Source organism: Cucurbita pepo, chromosome 9 (genome assembly GCF_057944985.1).
Source record: "Cucurbita pepo subsp. pepo isolate OVF chromosome 9, ASM5794498v1, whole genome shotgun sequence".
In the NCBI taxonomy this organism is placed as follows: Eukaryota; Viridiplantae; Streptophyta; class Magnoliopsida; order Cucurbitales; family Cucurbitaceae; genus Cucurbita; species Cucurbita pepo.
Genome location: NC_141806.1, coordinates 4,872,372 through 4,893,483, shown reverse-complemented (window position 1 = coordinate 4,893,483; position 21,112 = coordinate 4,872,372). Strand labels below are relative to the sequence as shown.

General features: G+C 37.4%; 3 protein-coding genes and 1 non-coding gene across 6 annotated transcripts; 2 read left to right on the top strand and 2 right to left on the bottom strand.

Moving 5' to 3' along the window:
* Positions 1-1,696: 1,696 nt before the first annotated feature.
* Positions 1,697-3,840, bottom strand: LOC111802327 (amino acid transporter AVT1I). 2 transcript variants are annotated; one of them, XM_023686648.2, is made up of 4 exons: positions 3,741-3,840; positions 3,529-3,650; positions 3,043-3,401; positions 1,697-2,240 (listed from the first exon to the last, which is right to left on the bottom strand). In XM_023686648.2, exons 1-4 carry the CDS (start codon positions 3,782-3,784, stop codon positions 1,725-1,727), a joined length of 1,041 nt encoding a protein of 346 aa, XP_023542416.2. In that variant the 5' UTR covers positions 3,785-3,840; the 3' UTR covers positions 1,697-1,724. The 2 variants fall into 2 exon arrangements, with proteins under 2 accessions (XP_023542416.2, XP_023542415.2); XM_023686647.2 differs by having other exon boundaries at positions 3,043-3,650; positions 3,731-3,836.
* Positions 3,841-10,633: 6,793 nt separating this feature from the next.
* Positions 10,634-10,769, top strand: LOC147791145 (small nucleolar RNA Z247). Its single transcript, XR_015422559.1, has one exon. It is a non-coding gene; the product is annotated as a small nucleolar RNA Z247 (small nucleolar RNA).
* A 768-nt stretch (positions 10,770-11,537) lies between these two features.
* On the top strand, positions 11,538-14,821 carry LOC111802102 (protein S-acyltransferase 18). Its single transcript, XM_023686347.2, has 9 exons — positions 11,538-11,582; positions 11,654-11,767; positions 11,986-12,324; positions 12,427-12,495; positions 12,784-12,855; positions 12,932-13,060; positions 13,655-13,735; positions 13,817-13,993; positions 14,071-14,821. Exons 2-9 carry the CDS (start codon positions 11,663-11,665, stop codon positions 14,608-14,610), a joined length of 1,512 nt encoding a protein of 503 aa, XP_023542115.2. The 5' UTR covers positions 11,538-11,582; positions 11,654-11,662; the 3' UTR covers positions 14,611-14,821.
* LOC111802103 (Pectin lyase-like superfamily protein) lies at positions 14,676-18,428 on the bottom strand. Of its 2 annotated transcripts, none has more exons than XM_023686351.2 (7): positions 17,940-18,428; positions 17,085-17,405; positions 16,586-16,706; positions 16,330-16,504; positions 16,141-16,211; positions 15,092-15,744; positions 14,676-14,991 (listed from the first exon to the last, which is right to left on the bottom strand). In XM_023686351.2, the coding sequence occupies exons 1-7, from the start codon at positions 17,955-17,957 to the stop codon at positions 14,980-14,982; spliced, it is 1,371 nt and encodes a 456-aa protein (XP_023542119.2). In that variant the 5' UTR covers positions 17,958-18,428; the 3' UTR covers positions 14,676-14,979. The 2 variants fall into 2 exon arrangements, with proteins under 2 accessions (XP_023542119.2, XP_023542118.2); XM_023686350.2 differs by having other exon boundaries at positions 14,676-14,976.
* Positions 18,429-21,112: the final 2,684 nt, after the last annotated feature.

Genomic DNA, 21,112 nt, shown 5'->3' with positions numbered 1-21,112 from the left:
GAATGTAGACTAGATTTATTCCTAAAATATCTAAATCTTTATCCTTAAAATGCTTTCGTATATTTATTTCTAAAAAACCTATTTATTTATTATTTTTTTTTTATGAAATGTGCAAATATCTTTTTTCTAAAATACTTAAACAATGAGCTTATAGAATTATTGAGTCAAGTCATTGCATTTATGCTCGAAGTTGAGCAAGTATTTTGATGTTGGATTTGACCCACGATTGAGATATGTCGAAACAAGTAAAAGAGGTAAAGGAAAAACGGGAGGGGAGAGAGCTTTTGGACCAAAGTAATCTTAAGTACTCAGCTTTTTAATTCTCTTTGTCTGTCTGTTGTTGTGAAAAAATCATGCTTCCCTCAGAGTATTTATAGTGGATAAAGCACTAACTTGCTTCCTAAACTTTCTCCTCAAATTAAGAACGACTAACATTCTTCTTAATTAAAGCACAAAGTTTGGTCCACAACCACAAAATTTGGTCCTCAACTACTATCCATTCTCTTATAGTTGGTCCACAAGTTAGTAACTTATTTTACAAAGTCTACTGACAATTCTCGTAAGGTTATTCCATAAGTTAAGTAACTTATTCTACTACGTCTACTAACCATTCTCCTAAAGTTAGTAACGGGTTCAACTAACTCAAAAATTATTAGCTCACATTTGATACATGTTATTGCTATTAGATATGCATCTTATGATCTATAATCTTTGGATTATGTTTACTTATAAGCTATAAAAATGTAATGAGCATATTGTGGGAGCATGATCTTGATGCAAGGCTGTCCAAGTAGGGGTTACTTAGTAGTTCAAGTACTCACCCCTTCCCCACCCACATGTTCTTGCAAGTGATAATGGATATTACGAGCTTGGTGAGGGTGTAGAGGAGATATGAGTTGGGAGATCATAGACTTCCCTGTGGATGGTTAGCCTTGATTAGTTTGTTTAGTTAACCTTCCTTCTTATACAGAATCCTCAAATCTCACAGCTTTTTTGAAATGATATACACGTTTTGCTATGCCACAATCAAAATGTTCTGATACTCAATTGTTGTAGCCCAAATACCACAACCGAAATGTTCTGATACCCAATTATTATGCCTTAATGCCATAACTTTCAATACTCTGATACCATTTGTTGTGTCGAATGCCACAACCTTCAATGCTATGATACCACTTGTTGTGTCGTAATGTCACAACCTTCAATGCTCTAATACCCACTTGTTGTGTCGTAATGCCACAACCTTCCATGCTCTAGTACCACTTGTTATACTCCTAGTGCCACAACCAAAATGTTCTAATATCACTTGTTGTAGCGAAAGCGGAAGCAAGATCAATTGCACTCGTACCCACAAACAAAAAATAAACAAAGAGACAAAAAGATTTACATGGTTCGAAGATAAGAAATTCTTCCACATCTACGGGTCGCAACCAACCTTAATAATCAAAGTGTTTGCAAAATCTATATCTCACCCTCTCACACTACAAAATCTCTCAGCAAATGTTCTCTCAAATGCACTCAACAAATACAAAATGATACTCAAAATCAATCAAATTCAATACTCTCAACCATCCTCAACAATCCAACAATCCTTTATATAAGCATAGATGATTCATTAATCAAAATGAAAATATAAACAAAATGGTTATAAACTAAACTAGAGTTAATAACCAAAATAAATGAGAATATAAACCATAATACATTCTTACAGATTCAAAATCTTTTCATCGTAAACGTTTCACGAGTTCTTTTACAGAAGAATAGGTACCCACAAGCCCAACAGACACCCCCACCACTATAATCAATACAATTACAATTAATTCCCACCCAAATTTGCGCCAACCTTCGTTAATCTTGAGGTAGCAAATGCATGGGATCAGAATGGTGGTGGCAACGCCTGTAAATGCACCAATGAAGGCCATCACATAAGCAAAGAAAGGAACTGCGATGGCAACAACGACTGTGGTGAGAAGGAGTAGCGTTCTTATGATAATTGACATCAAGCGGGTGGCACATAGGGGAGATGCATCTTCAATGGCTTGGGCAATCGGGTATATTATGGAAGCATATTTTGAAAGAGGATAGATGAGAGTGGTAAAGATTGCTATTTTGGTATTGATTTTGTGTTGGGGAAGGCTTAAGGTTATTTGTGTCTCCACGTTTTGTCCATACATTAGATACCCCAAAATTGCCATCAAACCATAGGTTAATGTGCTTAATGAGAAGGAAACCAATAGAACCTACAATAATCCAAAGTTATGCATGTCAACTCATGGTTCTTCAAATGAAAAAGATGATAAATTCATTACATTATTGCATTCTAAACATATTAAACATATAAACATGACACTCGGGTGTTAGTAGAGATGTGTCTAGTTAATTAGTAAGGTCAAGGCTCCAATGAGATCCTGTTGAGGATTGTTGGGAATGAGTCTTACGTTCACTAATTTAGGGAATGATCATAAGTTTATAAGTAAGGAATACATGTCTATTGGTACAAGGCCTTCTTAGAAAACCCAAAAGAAAACCATGAGAACTTCAACTCAAAGTGGACAATATCATACCATTATGGAGAGTCGTGATTCCTAACATGCTATCAGAGCCATGCCCTAAACTTAGCCATGATAATAGAATCCTCAAATATCGAACAAAGGGTGTACTTTGTTCGAGTACTCCATAAGTCTCAGGGGAGGCTTATAGTGTACTTTGTTAGAGGGGATGATTGTTGGGAGTGAATCCCATCCTAACAGACCCCGCCCCAGCCCAAATGGAGATGGAAAAGGGGCTTCCTTCTCTCCACCCTGTGGTCTACGTGCTACTTGCACATAAAACTATATTCACAACCAAAATTTGACCCGCCAATTATTTTTCCTCGTCTCTACCCTGTGGACATCTTAAAAACTATATTCACCACCGAAATTCAACCCACCAACTAGTAAAATTTATTTTTTTCAAGTAGCACGATCATGTATCCAAATACGCTAATAAAACAATAACTTAATGATACTTAATCCACTTTTAAGATAAAAGTTGAAGATTTACCTTTGGAAAATGGGTTTTCTTCGTCATGGAAGATCGAAGAGTTGGGAAAACAACATGAGCACAATAACAAAACGTGTATAAGCTAATGGCAGTGGGAAACCCTCGCAATCTAAAAACAACACCTCTTTGTTGGAACCCAACATGGTCAGCTACACCCGCCCACACCACACAGCCAACAAGAACAATCGAAGCCAAAAGCCCACCAAAAGAAACATAAGCCAAAGCTCCAAAGCTCTTAACCCATGTGGTGGGCAATATAAGCAACGCCGTAAGCATCATATATGTCTTCCTTCCATCAACTCTCAAAGCCCCAACTTTCAAACCCCAATTTGGAAAAAGCTTCTCTAAACTATCTCCTCCTAATATCAACAAATCAACAGCAAACAAATATAATTCGAGATAAACAAAGATTGAAACTATTACTCTTCCCATTTTTCCAAAGGCTAATGCTCCAATGTCGGGGTATGTTTTGATTTGGGGCTTTACCTCCATGCATCGATGGAGAAGTATACCCATGAAATAGCATATGATAGCGAGAATGAAGAGAGCTATTAAGCTGGTCCAACCTCCTTGTGAAAGGGCGAAAGGTATTGATATCAATCCCACACCTAAAAGATACACAAATTAGTCATATAATATAATCTTAAGGAACTAAATGGTTTAAGGGTTTGAATGAGGAGAGAGAGACCAGATAATACATTAATTGCATTGAGGCATGTTCGAAAGAAAGTGGTGCCTTCATTCCTCAACATTTGGCTCTCCATTTGAGGTTTGATTTCACACAAACAAACACTTTTTTTCTTTCTTTTTTCCAAAATAATGTTGAGAGGATTGAATTTATACCAATGTTCCTTTAAAATATGTATAATTCTTCAAATGATAATGATGGCAACTTATTGCTTCTCTACTAAAAATGTGAATGATTCTTGGGTCTCAAATGAAGTCTTTTATTGGCATTTTTTGAGATTCCATGTCGGTTGGGGAGGAGAATGAAACATTTTTTTTATAAGGGAGTAGAAACCTCTTCCTAGTAGACGTGTTTTAAAAACCCCGAGGAGAAGCCTAAAAGAGAAAGTTCAAAGAGGATAATATCTGTTACCGGTGGGCTTGGGTTGTTATAGTTGGTATTACAGCTAGACACTGGGCTGTGTCAACAAGGAGGCTGAGCCTTGAAGGGGGTGGACACAAGGTAGTATGCCAGCAAGGACGTTGGTCCCGAAGGAGGTGGATTTGAGGGTCTCACATCGATTAGAGAAGGAAATGCGTGCCAGTGAGAACGCTGGACCTCAACGAGGGGTGGATTGTGAGATCCTACATTGGTTTGGGAGGAAAATGAAATATTTTTTTTATAAAGGGTGTGGAAACGTTTCCCTAATAGACACGTGAGCTTGGACGATTACGCATCCTTATTTGAGTTTCAAAGTACGACATGCTAATCATTGATCTAGCTAGAGCTAGTGTCAACATTATAAACATAAAAGGTTGGGAATTGTATAAGATTACTTTCTTGTTCAGCCAATTCATATAAACACATGATTAAGATGTTAGTTCCACATGATGCATGTTAAATTAAGAGATCAAACCATATACAAAACAGCTAAGATGTTAGTCTCACACCTTCTCTTTACAAAAATGAATAAACAAAGAAGGAATTTTGGAATAGACTCTATGAGAAGCTAAAAGAAATGGTCTCTCGAAGAAGGAGAGGGAAAGAAAAGTGGGAAGGAAATGAAAAAGAGACACAAATCATGGAAAGACCACTTGAATAGAACAATTTTGTAGACAAAGATTTCAAGACCAATAAGCTCGTGTTTGAAAAAACATGAAAAGTACCAAAATCTTGGATACTTTGATGTCAATTTTGACTTCTTTTATCAAATTTTACATAATTGGGTTTTTTATTTTAATGTTCTTACTTGGATGGAGAGAAAGAAATGATAGAAAAGAGAAGAAAACCAAGATATAAGTAAGTGAGATTATTATTATTATTATAAGTTTCTACAAGATAATATGGAACTTGTCGGTTTTTGATGTTGTATTCTTGCACTGAGTACTATAGAAAGAAAAGACATACGAATGGATTAGAACAACATTTGAATGAGAGCGATTTTGAGGATAGGATGACTAAGAACGACTTAAAAGAATTGAAAGTTACTATCTATACCAACAATATGCACCATCCTTTTTCTGTGGTTCAATCATAGAAACTCCGAAGTTAAAAGAGTGTTTTACTTTGAGTAATTTTATGTTGGGTGATTTCTTGGAAATTTTCCTAAAAAGCATGTGATTGAGGGAATTTGTGCCCAATCTGGATTTTGAATTTTGATTCGAATATGGGCATGTGACACCTGAGTAATAGAGGTACGTGAATGAAGGGGACCGAGATTGAGAAAGTAATCAAAGAAAAGGAAGAAGATAATAAAGAAAGGAACAAAATATATGTATATTCATAATTGGAAATTTGTAAAATGGTCTCAAAAGTTCATAAATTTGAGAAACAACCCTAAATATATCTTAATACTCCTCTCAAGTTGGAGAGTGTATGTCAATGACACTCAATGTCTTTCAGACAATCAAATTGCTGTCTTCCCAAAGCTTTATTGAAAACATCTGCATATTGCATTTTAGTCGAAACATAACATGATTTGATGAAAAACTAGATTGGCTACTATATGTAATGTTGCTTGATTATCACAATACAACAATGCTGGTTTGGATAGCGGAACTTTCAAGTCTTGAAAAATGTATCTTAGCCAAGTTAACTCTAAACAAGTATTTGTCATATTTTGATACTCGACTTCTTCTGATGATATGGACACATTGGTTTGCTTTTTAGACTTCCAAGAAATAATTGAATTTTTCAAGGAAAATGCAGAACCTAGAAATAGACCATCTAGATGTTCAACAACCACCCGAGTCAGAATCGCAATATGCTTGTTATCTCAAATTGTCTTCAGATAGTAGTAGAAGTCCTTGACGAGGAGTACCTTTGATGTATCTCAGAACTTGTAAAGTTGCCTTCCAATGTGGTTTTCTTGGTTCATGCATAAATTGACTAAGCTTACGAATTGAATACACTATGTCAGACCTAGTAGTAGTTAAATATATTAATCTGTCAATCAACCGTCTTATTTACTTGGATCATTCAACTTCTCTTCTTATGTTAAAAGAAAATTTCAGATTTTGTTCCATAGAAGATTTGTCTGGATGTGCTCCGGTAAGACTTGTGTCTTGAAGAATGTCTAGAGCATATTTCGTTTAAAGACATAAAAATTTCTTTTCTAAATAGAGAAAATTCAATGCAAATTCCTCTAATTTTTTTATAAGGAATTTCTCGAGTAAACTAGTTTTGAGATGTTGAATTTCCTTGAGATCATTGTCGGTAAACAGAATATCGTCAGCACAGATAAGAATGATAGTAAAAGAAGTACCTCTACTCTTAGTAAATAAAGAGTAATCTGCTTTGAACTGAGTGTAGCCTACACTTTTTATAATGGTAGAGAATATAGAGAATCGATTGCGAGCAACCTATTTTAACCCATAAAGAGATTTATGTAGCTGACATACTGTATTCTCCCCCTTTCGGCGAATACCTGGTGGTAAAGACATGTAGACTTCCTCGTCTAGATTACCATGGAGAAAGACATTTTGAACATAGAATTGATGAGTGAACCATTTCTAAGAGCAATAGTGAATAAGCAACGAAGTGTAGGAAGTTTCGCTATAAGGAAAAATGTTTCTTTGTAATCAATACATTCAACTTGAGTGTATCTCTTTGCTACCAACCGAACATTATAATGTTCAACAGAACCATCAGAGTTGTATTTAATTTTGTACACCCAACGACAACCAATAGATTTATGGTCAGATGGTAGAGGAATGAGAGACAAGTATGATTACGTTCCAAAACTGTAATTTCAACATTCATAGCCTTCTGCCATAATGGATCGCCAACTGCCTCATCATAGATTTTAGGTTTTGTCTGGTTGTAATAAGAGCTAGAAAAGCACGTTGAGTAGGAGAAAAAACGAGAGAATGAAAGATAATGATGAGATACCTGGCGCTAGTGTTGGGACTTGAGCTAGAGGCTAAATGATTGGCTGCAGAAGACATCTCATAATCATTATGCCAAGTTCAAATAGAACTGCAGAAGACATCTCATAATCATTATGCCAAGTTCGAATAGAACGTTGAAGTGAAATTGATGTATCAGGTGGGATAGAATTAGAATTAGTGGGTGAATTTAGAGAAGAAATAGAAGGTGGAAGAGATGACAAAATAGGAGGAAAATGGATGTTTGAGTAGGATTAATCATGAAGTGGTAAAATGGGAGTTGAAGGAGCTAATGTCAAAGTTTTCAAGTAGCGTGAATGTACATTAGCCGAAGACCAAGTCTAGGGGTATGTATACGAACCCGTCTGGAGTTCATGTGCACGTGCGTGGACTGTGTGTAAAGAAGTATTATACATCCAATTTTTCCTTTACTAGAAAGTAGAGACCAACGTTATGATATTTTATGAAAAAGATAGATCTCATCATGATTGTATATGATTGTATTTACTAATCTCAATACTGAATCTACTTACTGAATATTTTTAAATGCTAAGTCACGTGCAAATTTTTGTCAAGTAAAGATAAAGTCGTGGAAGTTGTTGTGAAGGTCGTGAAAGTTTAGTTGGGATAATTGCATTCATATTTGGTTTAGTAGTCATTGGGTTAGATCATGGCTTTGCCTTAGTTTATTTAAATTCATGTTATATATTTTTCCACGTTGTTGATAACAGTATTTTTTAAATTAATTTATTATTAACGTTTAAGTCCACGACATCGTTTATGAAAAGTTTTCATATAATTTTCCGAACATATTAGTCATGTCATGCATGTAGTGGTGTTTCTATTTTATTAGGAAAAATAGGGTCGTTACACTTTAAGATGTGGGTATGATGTGGGTTGGGTTGTGCGTTGGATTTGAGCGGAAGGCATCTGTGGGCTGGACAATCTAGGTTGGAACAAGAACAACTTGGCTGATAGGCTTCTGAATCTGGCTTGGTTCAACCATGAACCTACGCTTCGACTGATCTGCTTGTTGAGGCTCACGTTCGGAGTCTGACGCAAAATCAGTTTGGGTTCAGAAAAATGAACCCAAACCAACCTGAAAAGTTAATCCAACCCAACCCAACCCTTATAGTTCGGGTTAGGTTGGTCCGGGTTGTCGGGTTGAATGTATACCTTTAGTTTGGATATAAGTTCGAATTTTGAGCCTATGGTTTGGATTCAAGGCTACCATTTTACCAAATTCCTTTTTTTCTTGCCTATTTACGACCAACTTTTGACCACTTTTGATTAATTCTCGACCCTTTTGACAATGGATTTGAGACATAATTTGTTATTCTAGCCAGAATCAAGAGAATTGTAATGAACTTGATGCAATTTGACCCCAAAAAAAAAAAAAAAAGAAAGAAAGAAAGAAAAAAACAACAGAAAAAGAAGAAGAGAGATTTAGAAATTTGACCTATCCAATGATCTCTTTCAATGATCATCTTTCTTTTACTGACTAGATCTATGTAATATAGTTGAAGCTGATAGGATATTCTACATAGTGATTGGCTGATCGCTACGGTTTCAGAAAAAATCTTACGACAATTTTGAAAATAAAAAAATCAAAGAGGTGGCTGATTGAGGTAGAGATTTTTGGGTGTGAGAGTTGTAGAATGTAGAGTTGGGTGTGAAAATGTATACTCACGGGTGCAGTTATATATTGTCCACAAACTCTTATGGTTTTGCTTTGGGCTTCCCAAAACTCTTATGGTTTTGCTTTGGGCTTCCCAAAAGACCTGATAACAATGGAGATAGTATTCCTCGCTTATAAACCAATGATCTTCTACTAAATTAACAATGTCCCGACCCATTCGGTTGTTCTCAGCGAAGGAACTACCTAAGCATACTTTTTCTGATCCAAACTTCTTTCTTCTTTCTAAGTCTGATTTTTGCATAGAAGAACGCAACTATTGCAAAAACCGGGATTTTAGTATTTGGTGGCATCCCCTCTTAGTTTTGAGTAGGTGGAACCATTCTATTTTAGTTCTTCTCCACCTTCGGTAATCCAGAAATTTGCTTATGATTTTTTCAACTGAGATTTCGATATAGAAAGATCTCTTTATTTCTTCACCACAGATTCTCGCGTCATTTTCTTGAAAAGATATTAGATCACCGTGGGAAACTTTAAAATGAGTAATGGAGACTATTTTTTTATTCACACAAACCCTTTGATGACTTATCGGCTGCCTTGCTTGAGGAAGAGTTTCACTAAAATGGAGACGAACCAAAATAAGGTCCCATCTTATTTGTGATTGAGTGGAAAAAAAAATTCACAAAACTTGGTTCTACGTCCTAATGCAAAGATTGGAGATCTAAAACTGGAATCGAGATTAGTTCAATATGGACAAAAACATGTCAACTCAATCTAACCCAAAAATAGAGTCAGGTTGGGTTAGGTTCCGAACTCTTTCACAAATCCAATGAACCCATTACCACAATCCAACCCGACTCAAACCATGTACACGGCTGCTTCAACCGACATAAATCAGTTAGTGCACTTTTCCTTAATTTAAAGTATTTCAACAAGAAGAAAACAAAAAGAGGTTTTTTTTTTTTTTTATTATTATTTATTTAAAACTAGCTAGAAAATCCAGAAGGCCCATGGGCCCATGAACTGGACGCCGTTGCAAAAAGCAAAGCGCCGTTCAAATTCAAACTAAACCGCATGATATTCGACCGTTGGGGATAAAACAGAAAGAAGTGAGCGTGGTCCCAGTTTGATAAAAAAACGTGAACTCCCCACACCTTCCGCCCGCGCAGTGTTCAAGCATCATCATGAGACGCCTGTTAGAATTGGTCAATCCATTAGAATAGCTTGAAGTTAGTCATGCCATAAGAATAGGCTTACTTCGTTAGTTTCCTATGAAATCGGATCTATTAGTTAATCTTTTGCCAATATAAATAGAATATGTCCTCAATAGTGTGAGGCACAGTTTTGCATAAACTTGATCTGGTATCAGAGCCGAAATAAGATCCACGAGATCCATAGCCTCTGCTGTTAGACATGTCAATCCCAAACAACACAATGTCTTCTCCGTCGATCAGTCAGGTGATTAGTGTTAAGCTTACACAAGAAAATTATCTACTGTGGTCCACCCAAATCCTTCCCTACTTGCGTAGCCAAAACCTTGTTGGTTTTGTGGATGGATCCATGCCTGCACCAAGCCAGACGATCGCCGTTGAACCAAGTGAAGAAACAGGGAATCGCAAAATTATCATCAACCCTGAGTTCACAGTCTGGTACCCCCAGGACCAGCTGGTACTCAGCCTCATCAACTCATCAGTCACTGAGGAGGTTCTCAGCACGATGGTTGGAATCACCACTGCACGAGAAGCCTGGATTACGCTGGAGCGACAATTTGCTTCCACATCTCGAGCAAGAGCAATGCAGATCCGTATGGAACTCTCTACTATCCAGAAAAAGGACATGACAATTGCTGACTACTTTCGTAAAGTAAAACATCTTGGTGATACACTTGCTGCCATTGGCAAGCGAATAGAGGATGAAGAACTCATCGCCTACATGCTGCAAGGACTTGGTCCAGATTATGATCCTCTAGTCACAAGCATTACAACCAGAACAGATGTATACACTGTCAGCGACGTGTATGCTCACATGCTGAGCTATGAGATGCGGCACTTGCGTAAGGGTACATTTGAGCAACTTTCATCTGCTAACAATGTCAATAGGATATCCATTCGTGGAGGTGCCAATGGAGGTCGAGGTAGTCGCGGTCGTAGTCGTCAGTTAAATAGTGGTCATGGACAATCAAGGCGTACTGTGAACAATCCTGGACGTCAACCATCAAAGACACAAAGCAGCTCAGGCATTGTCTGTCAGATTTGTGGTAAGCCCAATCACGATGCTTTGCAATGCTGGCACAGATTTGATCAGGCATATCAAGCCGAAAATAATCTCAAACAAGCAGCTTTGGCAACCAGTGGATACACTAGTGACACAAACTGGTATGTTGACACTGGAGCCACAGATCATATCACCAATGACCTAGAGAGGCTTACCACCAGAGAACGCTACACTGGCACCGACCAAATTCAGGTTGCAAATGGCGCAGGTTTGTCTATCTCTCATATTGGGAATTCATTAATTTCTGGTTCATCTCTTGTTCTGAAACATATCCTATATGTTCCTAAAATCAATAAGCACCTAATTTCAGTACAAAGACTAGCATCTGATAATAATGCTGTTGTAGAATTTCACCCAAACTATTTTTTGGTTAAGGACCGAGTCACGAAGAAACTCCTGCTCCACGGTAGATGTAAGAATGGCCTATACGTTCTACCGCATAATTTCAGTCAAGCCTTGCTGACAGCCAAACTTTCGAAAGAACAATGGCACAGAAGGCTAGGGCACCCTGCATCTCCAATTACCATTAGAATTCTAACAACGCCATGGCTGGCAACCTCCTCTCCACCCTCTACAGGTTAGGTTAACGCAATAATTTCTCATTTTTCCTTCTGTTTTTACATTACCAGCTGCTTCCTTCTCCTTCAGATTGTGGCAATGGCAATTTACAGTTTTCTCGTAGCTGCGTTCTATACTTTCCTAGGGCTTTTCCTTGGAAACAGAACCGCCGAAATTGCAATCACGACATTATTTTCGTTTGTGGTAATGAAATTGAATGAAGCTTCGATCTCTGTTTCTTTTGATTTCTCTCGCTACTTATTGGATCTTTACTGTTCTTCTCCGTTTGGTGATTCTATTCAGGCGATTTCTGCTATGTTTCTGTTCTTCTCCGTTTGAATGGAACTTCGATCTCTATTTCTTTTCATTTCTCTCGCTACTTATTGGATCTTTACTGTTCTTCGTTTGGTGATTCTATTCAGGCGATTTCCGCTATGTTTCTGTTCGTAAGGTGCGTCGCCATTGATCCAACTGATAAAATCAGTGTCCGGAAAAAGAAGAAGATGAAATCCAAATCGAAATCAAAATCGAAATCGAACCTAAATTATGGATTGATACTCGGAGAAATCGTTTCGAGGCAATTTAGGTCAATGGAAAGGAAGATTCTCAAAACATTCATCCGGAGGAAGTATCTGGATCCATGGAAGGTGAGACCTCAGATGGAGCCTTTGATCCCTTTTCCTCTTGTAATGAAGGATGATGTGGTCACTTCGGATCATAACGAGGAGGATTTAACATTTTGCTCTCTTTGTAATTTCGAGGTACGTAGTGTGATGTAAACTTTGATTACTGACCTTCGACCTATTCGAACGAACAAGTCGGGCTGGGTTATTAAACCGCTTATTGTTGTTACTTCAATGTAGGTAAAGAGGCATAGCAAGCATTGTCGAACCTGCAACCGCTGCGTTGAAGGATTCGATCATCATTGCAGGGTAATAATACGAATACTCCACGCTGTAAAGAATTGTTGAGAGGGAGTCCCACATCTCATGAGAGCTTATATGCTCAAATGGGACAATATCATACTATTGTGGAGAATCGTGGTTCCTAACATTTGGTATTAGAGTCATGCCCTTAATTTAGTTAGATCAATAGAATCCTCAAATGTCGAACAAAAAAAAATTGTATTTAACACGCATTCACATGTTCTATCTGTGGCTTTCTTGATTCCCGATGAATGGTTTTTTTTTTTTTTTTTTTTTTTTTTCTAATGTTCTCAGTGGCTAAACAACTGTGTTGGGAAGAAGAACTATACCACATTCTTTCTTCTGATGATATCCGTAATGTTAATGGTCAGTTGCCTTTTTACTTTGAGTATTGATTATTGTTTGATAATTGTTCTAACCAAAAAAAATTGGACTGATACAGCTAGCGATCGAAGGAGGAGCGTCCATTGCCATATTTGTTAGGTGTTTTGCAGATAAAAAAGGAACGGAAATGGAGCTGCAAAGAAGGTTCCACATAGAGTTTCCAAGGGAAGTGCTTGCCACAATCACGGTAAGTTTTTCTTAAATCCTCTTCGCATTTCGTAGGTGAAACGAGTGTTGAGGATTGTTGGGAGTAAAGAATACATCTCTATTGATACGAGACCTTTAGAGGAAGCCCAAAGCAAAGCCATGAGAGCTTATGCTCAAATACATCTCTAATGATATGAGTTTATGCTCATATCATTGTGGAGATCCGTGATTCCTAATATAGTATCAGAGTCATGCCCTTCACTTAGCAATGTAAATAGAATCCTCAAATGTCGAACAAAAAAGTTGTGAGCCTCAAAGATGTAGTCAAACTGACTCAAGTTTCTAACAAATTGTAATTTGTTCGAGGGCTCCAGAGAAGGAGTCGAGCCTCAATTAAGGGGAGGCTGTTCGAGGGCTCCATAGGCCTCAGCGAAGGTTCTATGGTGTGCTTTGTTCGATGGGAGGATTCTTGAGGATTGTTGGGAGAGGAGCCCCGATCATGATTTATAACTAAAGAATACATCTCTATTGGTACGAAGCTTTTTAGGGAAGCCCAAAGTGGACAATATCATGCCATTGTGGAAATCCGTGATTCCTAACCAGTTAATCGAGTTCTTTCAAATTGGCACAACAGGTCTTGCTTGTGTTGATGACGGCTTATGGTTCAGCAGCGCTTGGACAACTATTTTTCTTTCACGTAGTTCTCATACAAAAGGTGAGTATTCACTCTCATACAAAAGGTGGATTGGTTATGGCGAGTCTGTTCTTCAATATATTTAACCACTGGCTTCTTCAGGGAATGAGAACATACGACTACATACTTGCCATGAAAGAGGAGAGTCAATTTATTATCGACGACGATTCATTCGACGAAAACTCAGATTTCTCTTCTGATGATGATTTTGATTTGCCTGAGAAGAAGCCAACTTTCGTGTCACGTTTTATCACGTGCCAAGGAGGACGAGTCAAAGAGGTATTTATACTTTGTAAGCTACATACTGATACGTAGTTTTATGGAGGATCTTCCTTAATCTCATGTTGTACGTTCAGGACTCGACACAATTATCCATAAAAATAGATGCAAATCCCCAGAGTACATCCACCGTGAAACAAGACCTTCGTGTCAGTATCGATCCATGGAAACTGATAACTCTGAGCACAGACAAGGCACTTGCAGCAGCTGAGAGAGCTAAGGAAAGACTTAAGATGGATCACGACTACCTGAAGCCTCTGCCACTAGAAACGAAATCTGGCCTACAGAACAATTCTAATACTAATACTAGTAATTGTGATAATATAGATGGAAGGGGAAGTTGGGGGAATGCAAAAGGTGAGTTGCTGCCTAAGGCTAAGGGAAGGGTCCCTACTGGTTCCCCTGGAAGTTTTTCGAGCCCAAGGAAGCGATGCTCGGGCTCTCCGACCACAGTTCCAGCCCCAGACACTACAGCATCAATATCTCCAAAGCACAGGAAGTACAGAAGCAATTTTGACCTCAAGTTGACAGAAGTGTCCAAAGAGCTCGAGACGTACATTTCAAGACAGGTTTTATGCTCCATCATCAAGGAGGAGAGTATGGTCTCCCCGAGATAGTGTTTCTTTCAACCGTCTTGAACATAGTGCGACCCGACCCAACCCCGACCATGTATGAGTAGCTATTACTGAATTCTTCTTCCCAAAGAAATCTTGCTCAGCTTTAAGAAACTCAGTTCATACATTACACCCACACCAACTTTTGTGTATTCTAAGTGTGGTTGCAAATGTGTGTGAAAAGAAACTCTCTCTATATACATATTCTAATTAATCACTCCATTATTAACTTTGCTGCACACCAAGTCCAGAAAACAAATAACATTTGATTGTGTACCTGCCATTTGAAAGTGTTCAGCCACACAGCTCTTAGCTTTTACTTGATTCATCAGGCAAAGCAATCGACATCCCGATGAAGTCGGTCCTCATCTATCACACAAGAGACTAGACAAAATCATACAATCACTCGAATATTCGAAAACGATTGAAAGAATGATGACAACAAAGCCTAAACCCTAAACCCAACAAAGCTCAGAGAATATACCTGAGCAATGAAATTTGGTGGCTGATAACAATCCGAAATATGTTGGGGAAAAATTCTTTCCCTCAGAGAATGGCATGTCTTTGGAGAAACAAAGTCAGAAAATCCTTGCACATGCGAACAGTTCCATTGGTGCATTGAGCTCACATTAAGCGTGATATTGGCTAAGCAAATATTATGAAAATCATCTCCTTCTATGCCCTCTAAAACGCCTGCTGTTTTAATATTCTCTCCACTAACATGTTTAATTGTGATCCTTTCAACTGTCGGAAGAGCATTTGGATTATAACCAGAATCTGGGTGCTCACCATACTTACCAGTGAACCTTATAGCTACGTTTACATCGATCAAGCTCACATTCGATATGTAAACATTCCGCACGTAACCACCCCTTCCTGGAGACGTCTTAATTCTGATACCCATGTTCGAGTTGAAAAATAGGATGTTTTCTACCAGAATTTCTGACACGCCTCCAGACATCTCACTTCCTATTGCAATTCCCGCACTAGTAGTTTGCCCAGTGAGCCTTCGAATGGTAATGTTCGTACTAGGACGAGCATACTCAACGCCATATTCATCCCACCCACTCTTGATTGAAATTAGATCGTCGCCTGTGCTAATGTAGCAATCTTCGATGCAAACTTCAGATGAAGAATCTGGAGATGAGAAGTTTGTGTAAGATAACAATGTCAGCTTCAAACAGACGGTTAAAAGGCAGGGGCACTGACTATAATTAACTTGAAGCACATCATATTCAAAAATATTCTAACGGCCCAAGGCCACAGCTAGCAAATATTGTCCTCTTTGGGCTTTTCCCTTTCGGGCTTCCCCTCAAGGTTTTTAAAACGCGTTTTCTAAGGAGAGGTTTCAACACCCTTATAAAGAATGTTTCGTTCTCCTCTCAACCGATGTGGGATCTCACGAATATTATATATATATGAAACCTTTTTTCTATTCACTACATATTTGCAGAGTCATACTTTTGAACTAAAGAATGCTCTAAATAAATAAACTGATTATAAAAGGTTAGTATCAAGAACATGATGCCTCACCTGGATCAATACCATCGGTGTTTGGAGAATCAGGTGGTGCAAGGATTGTCACATTCTGGACAAGGACTTTGCTGTTTATTCAAAATAGAAAAATGAAGAGCTCAGTTTCATGTCTTCGTAATAGATAAAGTATCGAGTTCAACGATCAAGGAAAGAGTGAACATTATGCTTCCCCAGATGGGGAAAGACCTGCAATATACAGGATGGAGGGTCCAAAAGGGTGAATTCTTGAATGTCAGATTTGAGATTACAACATTAGTTGAATTCATAAGTTCGACTAAATGCGGCCTCGTATAGTTTAACGTTTTACTATGGAACCAGTCCCACCAGATGCTGCCCTGTCCATCAATGGTTCCATTTTCACCTGCACATAATCAAAAGTAACAACAATTAAGGAGTATAAAGGTTACTGCACTATACAACTGTTCTTTAATATGGGCTCTACCTGTGATGACAACATTAGTCAAATTGCATCCATAGATGAGGCTTCGATGCCGTTCACCTGGCAACTCGCGTCCTCTACCATATGATGGCAGTGGTTTGATAATCGGCCAGTCATCAGAGATCTGAAAAAATTACAGAACATTCATCATTAGACAATACAATGCCACTACATTTTGTACTTTAATCTGATTGAAAATCAGCTCAAATTCATTAAAAATGCACTTTCAAGGGGAGAATTTTGGTGTACAATACAATGCCACAACATCTTGTACTTCAATCTGATTGAAAATCAGCTCAAATCCATTAAAAATGCACCTTCAAGGGGAGAATTTTGATGAACAATACAATGCCACTACATCTTGTACTTTAATCTGATTGAAAATCAGCTCAAATTCATTAAAAAAGCACTTGCAAGGGGAGAATTTTGCTGTACTAACAACCAGTTAACTCAAAACTTTGCTTGGTAGACACTTTTATTCAACCAAGATGCAAGAGCTTACCGTTGAGCCAAGAATCACAGCATCCTTATCTAACCACAAAGTTAAATGACTGATAAGATCGAAGCTTCCTGTCAACCAACGCCCAGCTGGAACAAAAAGCTTGGCACCACCTTTGTCAGCAAAAGAGTTGAGGTAGAAAATAGCATTTTGGAATGCTTTTGTGTTGAGAGTGACACCATCTCCAACTGCCCCAAAATCAGTGATAGAGACACTGTGGGGTCGAATTTCTCCTGTATTAGTCAGCTTGCAATAAGAGCTGCTACTCCCAGCAACCCATGGAGAAATACAAAACAATGCAAGCAACAGAAGAACATCCACCAGCTGAAAGAATAAAGCCACTATTGTTAAAAGTATCAAAAGGGAAAAGGGATCAACTGCATCATCTGGCTTAGTTCCGCAATTAACATTGTTCTTCCTGCTCTAACAATGAACAAGGAACAAAGTTACCAGAGGGATCTTCTTCTACAAAGGTGCAAAGAACCCGAAGGAATTTGGTGGCAAAGAAAAACAGCTGAATGTCAATCAAGATAGATCGAAGTGAGGCGATCAAGTAAAAGTAATTGGTTTGAGCTTGCAGAACTTCAATTAAATAAATCATAATAGGAAAACAGGAATCAGAAAAATTTGCTGTCCACTAGCCCCAATTTTACGAATAATGTAAGAAAACCTAAGATTAAGGTAGCAACAGCCACAACGGAGAGAGAATTGCGCTAGGCATTCAGCATTAATCGGGATTTCGGGGTTTAGCCAAAATGTAGCTCAAAAGCAAAACCTCAGACCATCAAATTGAAGAAATTAGTAGGAATTGGTGTCAATTTTACAAGTGTTGGAGTTGAGAAAGAGGAAACAACTCACAGTGAGAGGTGTCTTCATACGATACGACTGAGTTGCTCCGGTTGATCAGATGGATGACAAATCACAACAACACCGTCCGGGCTCCTGGTCTCCAAACGTCCAAATCTCTTTTCAGATGAAAAAGAAAATGAAATGAGGGGAGCTTGTTGAGGAAGATCAAGATCCAGCAGTTATAAATGTGATTAGGTGGATCATAATGAGGCTTGAGGCACCACCACCCACACAAATCATTGACGCTGACCGTTGCTACTGGATAATATTAAGCAGTAGGTCCTGCCCTGCCTGTTGCTTCACCGCATCCAACTGCTTCTTCTCCCTCCTCTTCCGACGGGAAACCAAGGCGGAGATGAACCACCGGAAAACTCAAACGGATCGAAAACCAAAAAAGAAAAAGAAAAAAAAGTGAGATATGGTTGAATGTTCTTCCGATTCTGATCACTTCAAGTGTGATGAGAGTTGCTCAAATCAAGTATGGAACAGAATACGAAATATTTTTAGAAATATATTTGAAAAAGAATTAAAATATTGTCTTTAATGGATGAATTTCTTATAAGGTAAACGTTATATTTTGATCGTTTTTCTTTTTTTTTCTTTAATTTTTCATTTTATATTTAATATATCTGATAAAAAAAATAAAAAAAAAAAAAAAAAAAAAAAAAAAAATCAATTAAATTAACACTTTAATATTATTATGAGCTAGGAAAAAAGGAAATTTTTTTTTTTAATCTAGTATAAAATTAATTAATTAAATAATTTTCATTCATTAATTATAAATCAGTCTGAATCTATAGTTGAGCTTTTATGTACGAGAGATCGTTGTCAATGCTCCACCGTGATGAGATGTATGATGCAGAAAAAAATATGGCTCAATGAAGGGATTTGGTTGTGACGTCTGCCTCCTAAACACTGCTTCCCGGCTCCTACTATGCAACACACATCAGAATACATTTCCTCCTAAGCTAATTAAGATCGATCGATGACAAATGAAAAGATTAAAATATAAAAATAGGTTTGTATTGAATAAATACGTTGAGTTTCGATTACACAATAATGAAATGAATGTATCAAACAATACTAATGGACGCTAAGAACAAAAATAAATAAATAAACAATTTGTTTAGACGTTCAATTGGAACACATTTGTCAATTATGGCCTTATTGTTTACATGTAACAGCCTAAGTTCACGCTGCCAATATATTATCATTTTTGGAATTTTTCTTTCGAGTTTTTACTGCTAGGGAGAGGTTTTCACACCCTTATAAAGAATGTTTTGTTCCCCTCTACAACCGTTGTGGGACTCACAATCTACTCCTTTAGAGCCGTTCTCGCTAGCACTCGTTCCTCTGTCCAATCGATGTGGAATCTCACAATTGCCACAATATAGTTTTCTAATTATGCTTATTAACCAGCAACTTTGATTCGTGATGAGTTCAAACTCTAGTGAATAACACTTCAAATAAGTTAGCAACTTGTAATAATCTTCTTGGAAGTCGAAGAAAGAACGAAGATTTCCTTAACTCTGTCACTTATTGCATACACACATTTATACATTTGATCTCATATGATGTGTGGTTCTTATTAGAATTTATGTTTCTCTTGTTGGATGAAAGTCCCACATCTGTTAATTTAGGGAATGTTCATGAGTTTATAATCAAAGAATATTATCTCCATTGATACGAAGTCCTTTGGAAAAGTCTAAAGCAAAGCCATGAGAGCTTATGTTCAGAGTGAACAATATCATACCACGAGAGTCACCACATATACCCTACGCTACACTTCTTTGTTCGACTCGATTATGTCAAATGTTATCGTTAAAGGATCGAGTAGCTCATTACATCAAAATCATCCCTTTTAAGCACCGAATCAGGCATAGAATCGATAACGTGAGAGTGGACCGTGGACCAAACCGAGCAAAAAAAGAGAAAAGAAAAAAGGGGGAAGAGGAGATATGGTAGCAATCAATTGTAATGCTTTTGTTATTGGTTTAAAGAAAATTAAGAAAAAATGTCTGTGGAAAGAGGGACAGACAAACCAAGTGCCCATCAATGCTCATTTTTCACACAAAAAAAACAAACAAAGCTTCCCCCAACTCCAGCATCCAATGTGAATGTCAACATCAAACTAACCTTTTCAATATTCACTTACTAACCTTTTCAATATTAGGTTAAGTTTAAACGAACTCAATGAATTTATCAATTTTTTTTTTTTTTTTTTTTTTTTTTTTTTTTTTTTTTTGTAGAACATACATTTTTACTTACGATATAATCATACATTCGACCCAGAAAGTTGTTTGACGCAATCTCAAATATTTTTAGTGTATTTCAATTTTTTCGATTTTTGTCTCACTAATATCTCGCCATTCTCAGAGAATTGTGAATATGATCTTATTTTAATCTCTTTCATGTATCTATAGTACATTGATTATTTTGAATATTCATGTATTTGGACCTCTACTACAATGTCGCATCCATTGTCAACAAGATCTTCGCTTCCTCTGTCATGATTTTTGTGGGTTTAATGTATGGTTGGATGTTAAAGATTAAATTTTCTAGAGTTTTGGCATCTCGAATCCCACAAAAGGACTTAAACTAGACTAATGTTGGGGTTAGATTCCCCATTACTCTTATGGTTGATTTAGTTTAGTGCTCAAATCTACCACTTCGATCATGACCACATCGAGTGCAACTTTGCATTTTTATGAAAGTTCGAGATAGAGAATTGTCTTACCCCTTCAACCCGTTTGTTCATGTGTACGAGGGAGCCAATCCCCATGCTCAAAGCACCCATCGTGTGTTACTTTATCTTCTAGGGTCTCAAACTTAAACATCAATTCTTGGATGACATCCTATCTATGCAACCAACTACCACATCAATATTGTGAACTTTGGTGGCAATCTCGTAAGATTTCAAAAATATCTATATAGAACTAGCACTACTTAGTCACTAACTGATTTCACTTCTAGAAGCTAACTCGAGTACCAACGGTAAGAATCAGATTCTTTTGAAACTCCTGAAACAATTATGCACACTTATTCTTACTTACAAGAAAGTCAACCAACTTAAATTTGAGTCATAAAAAACACAAACGACATAATTTTACCTCTACTCGTTCTTCAAACTAGTTTTAGAAACGAAGTTGGAGAAAGTTTTGAAAAACGCTTTGAAAGCAATT

What these genes read in the sequence shown, in the direction of transcription:
- LOC111802327 (XM_023686647.2), bottom strand. Translation starts at nt 3,806, where the DNA reads ATGGAGAGCCAAATGTTGAGGAATGAAGGCACCACTTTCTTTCGAACA. An exon ending in TGCAATTAATGTATTATCTG is followed by an intron (nt 3,651 to 3,730) that starts GTCTCTCTCTCC and finishes TGTATCTTTTAG; the next exon opens with GTGTGGGATTGATATCAATA. An exon ending in AGAAAACCCATTTTCCAAAG is followed by an intron (nt 2,241 to 3,042) that starts GTAAATCTTCAA and finishes GGATTATTGTAG; the next exon opens with GTTCTATTGGTTTCCTTCTC.
- LOC111802102 (XM_023686347.2), top strand. Translation starts at nt 11,663, where the DNA reads ATGGCAATTTACAGTTTTCTCGTAGCTGCGTTCTATACTTTCCTAGGG. An exon ending in CGACATTATTTTCGTTTGTG is followed by an intron (nt 11,768 to 11,985) that starts GTAATGAAATTG and finishes GATTCTATTCAG; the next exon opens with GCGATTTCCGCTATGTTTCT. An exon ending in TGATATCCGTAATGTTAATG is followed by an intron (nt 12,856 to 12,931) that starts GTCAGTTGCCTT and finishes GGACTGATACAG; the next exon opens with CTAGCGATCGAAGGAGGAGC.
- LOC111802103 (XM_023686350.2), bottom strand. An exon ending in CTGTGATTCTTGGCTCAACG is followed by an intron (nt 16,707 to 17,084) that starts GTAAGCTCTTGC and finishes TAATTTTTTCAG; the next exon opens with ATCTCTGATGACTGGCCGAT. An exon ending in GACTAATGTTGTCATCACAG is followed by an intron (nt 16,505 to 16,585) that starts GTAGAGCCCATA and finishes GATTATGTGCAG; the next exon opens with GTGAAAATGGAACCATTGAT.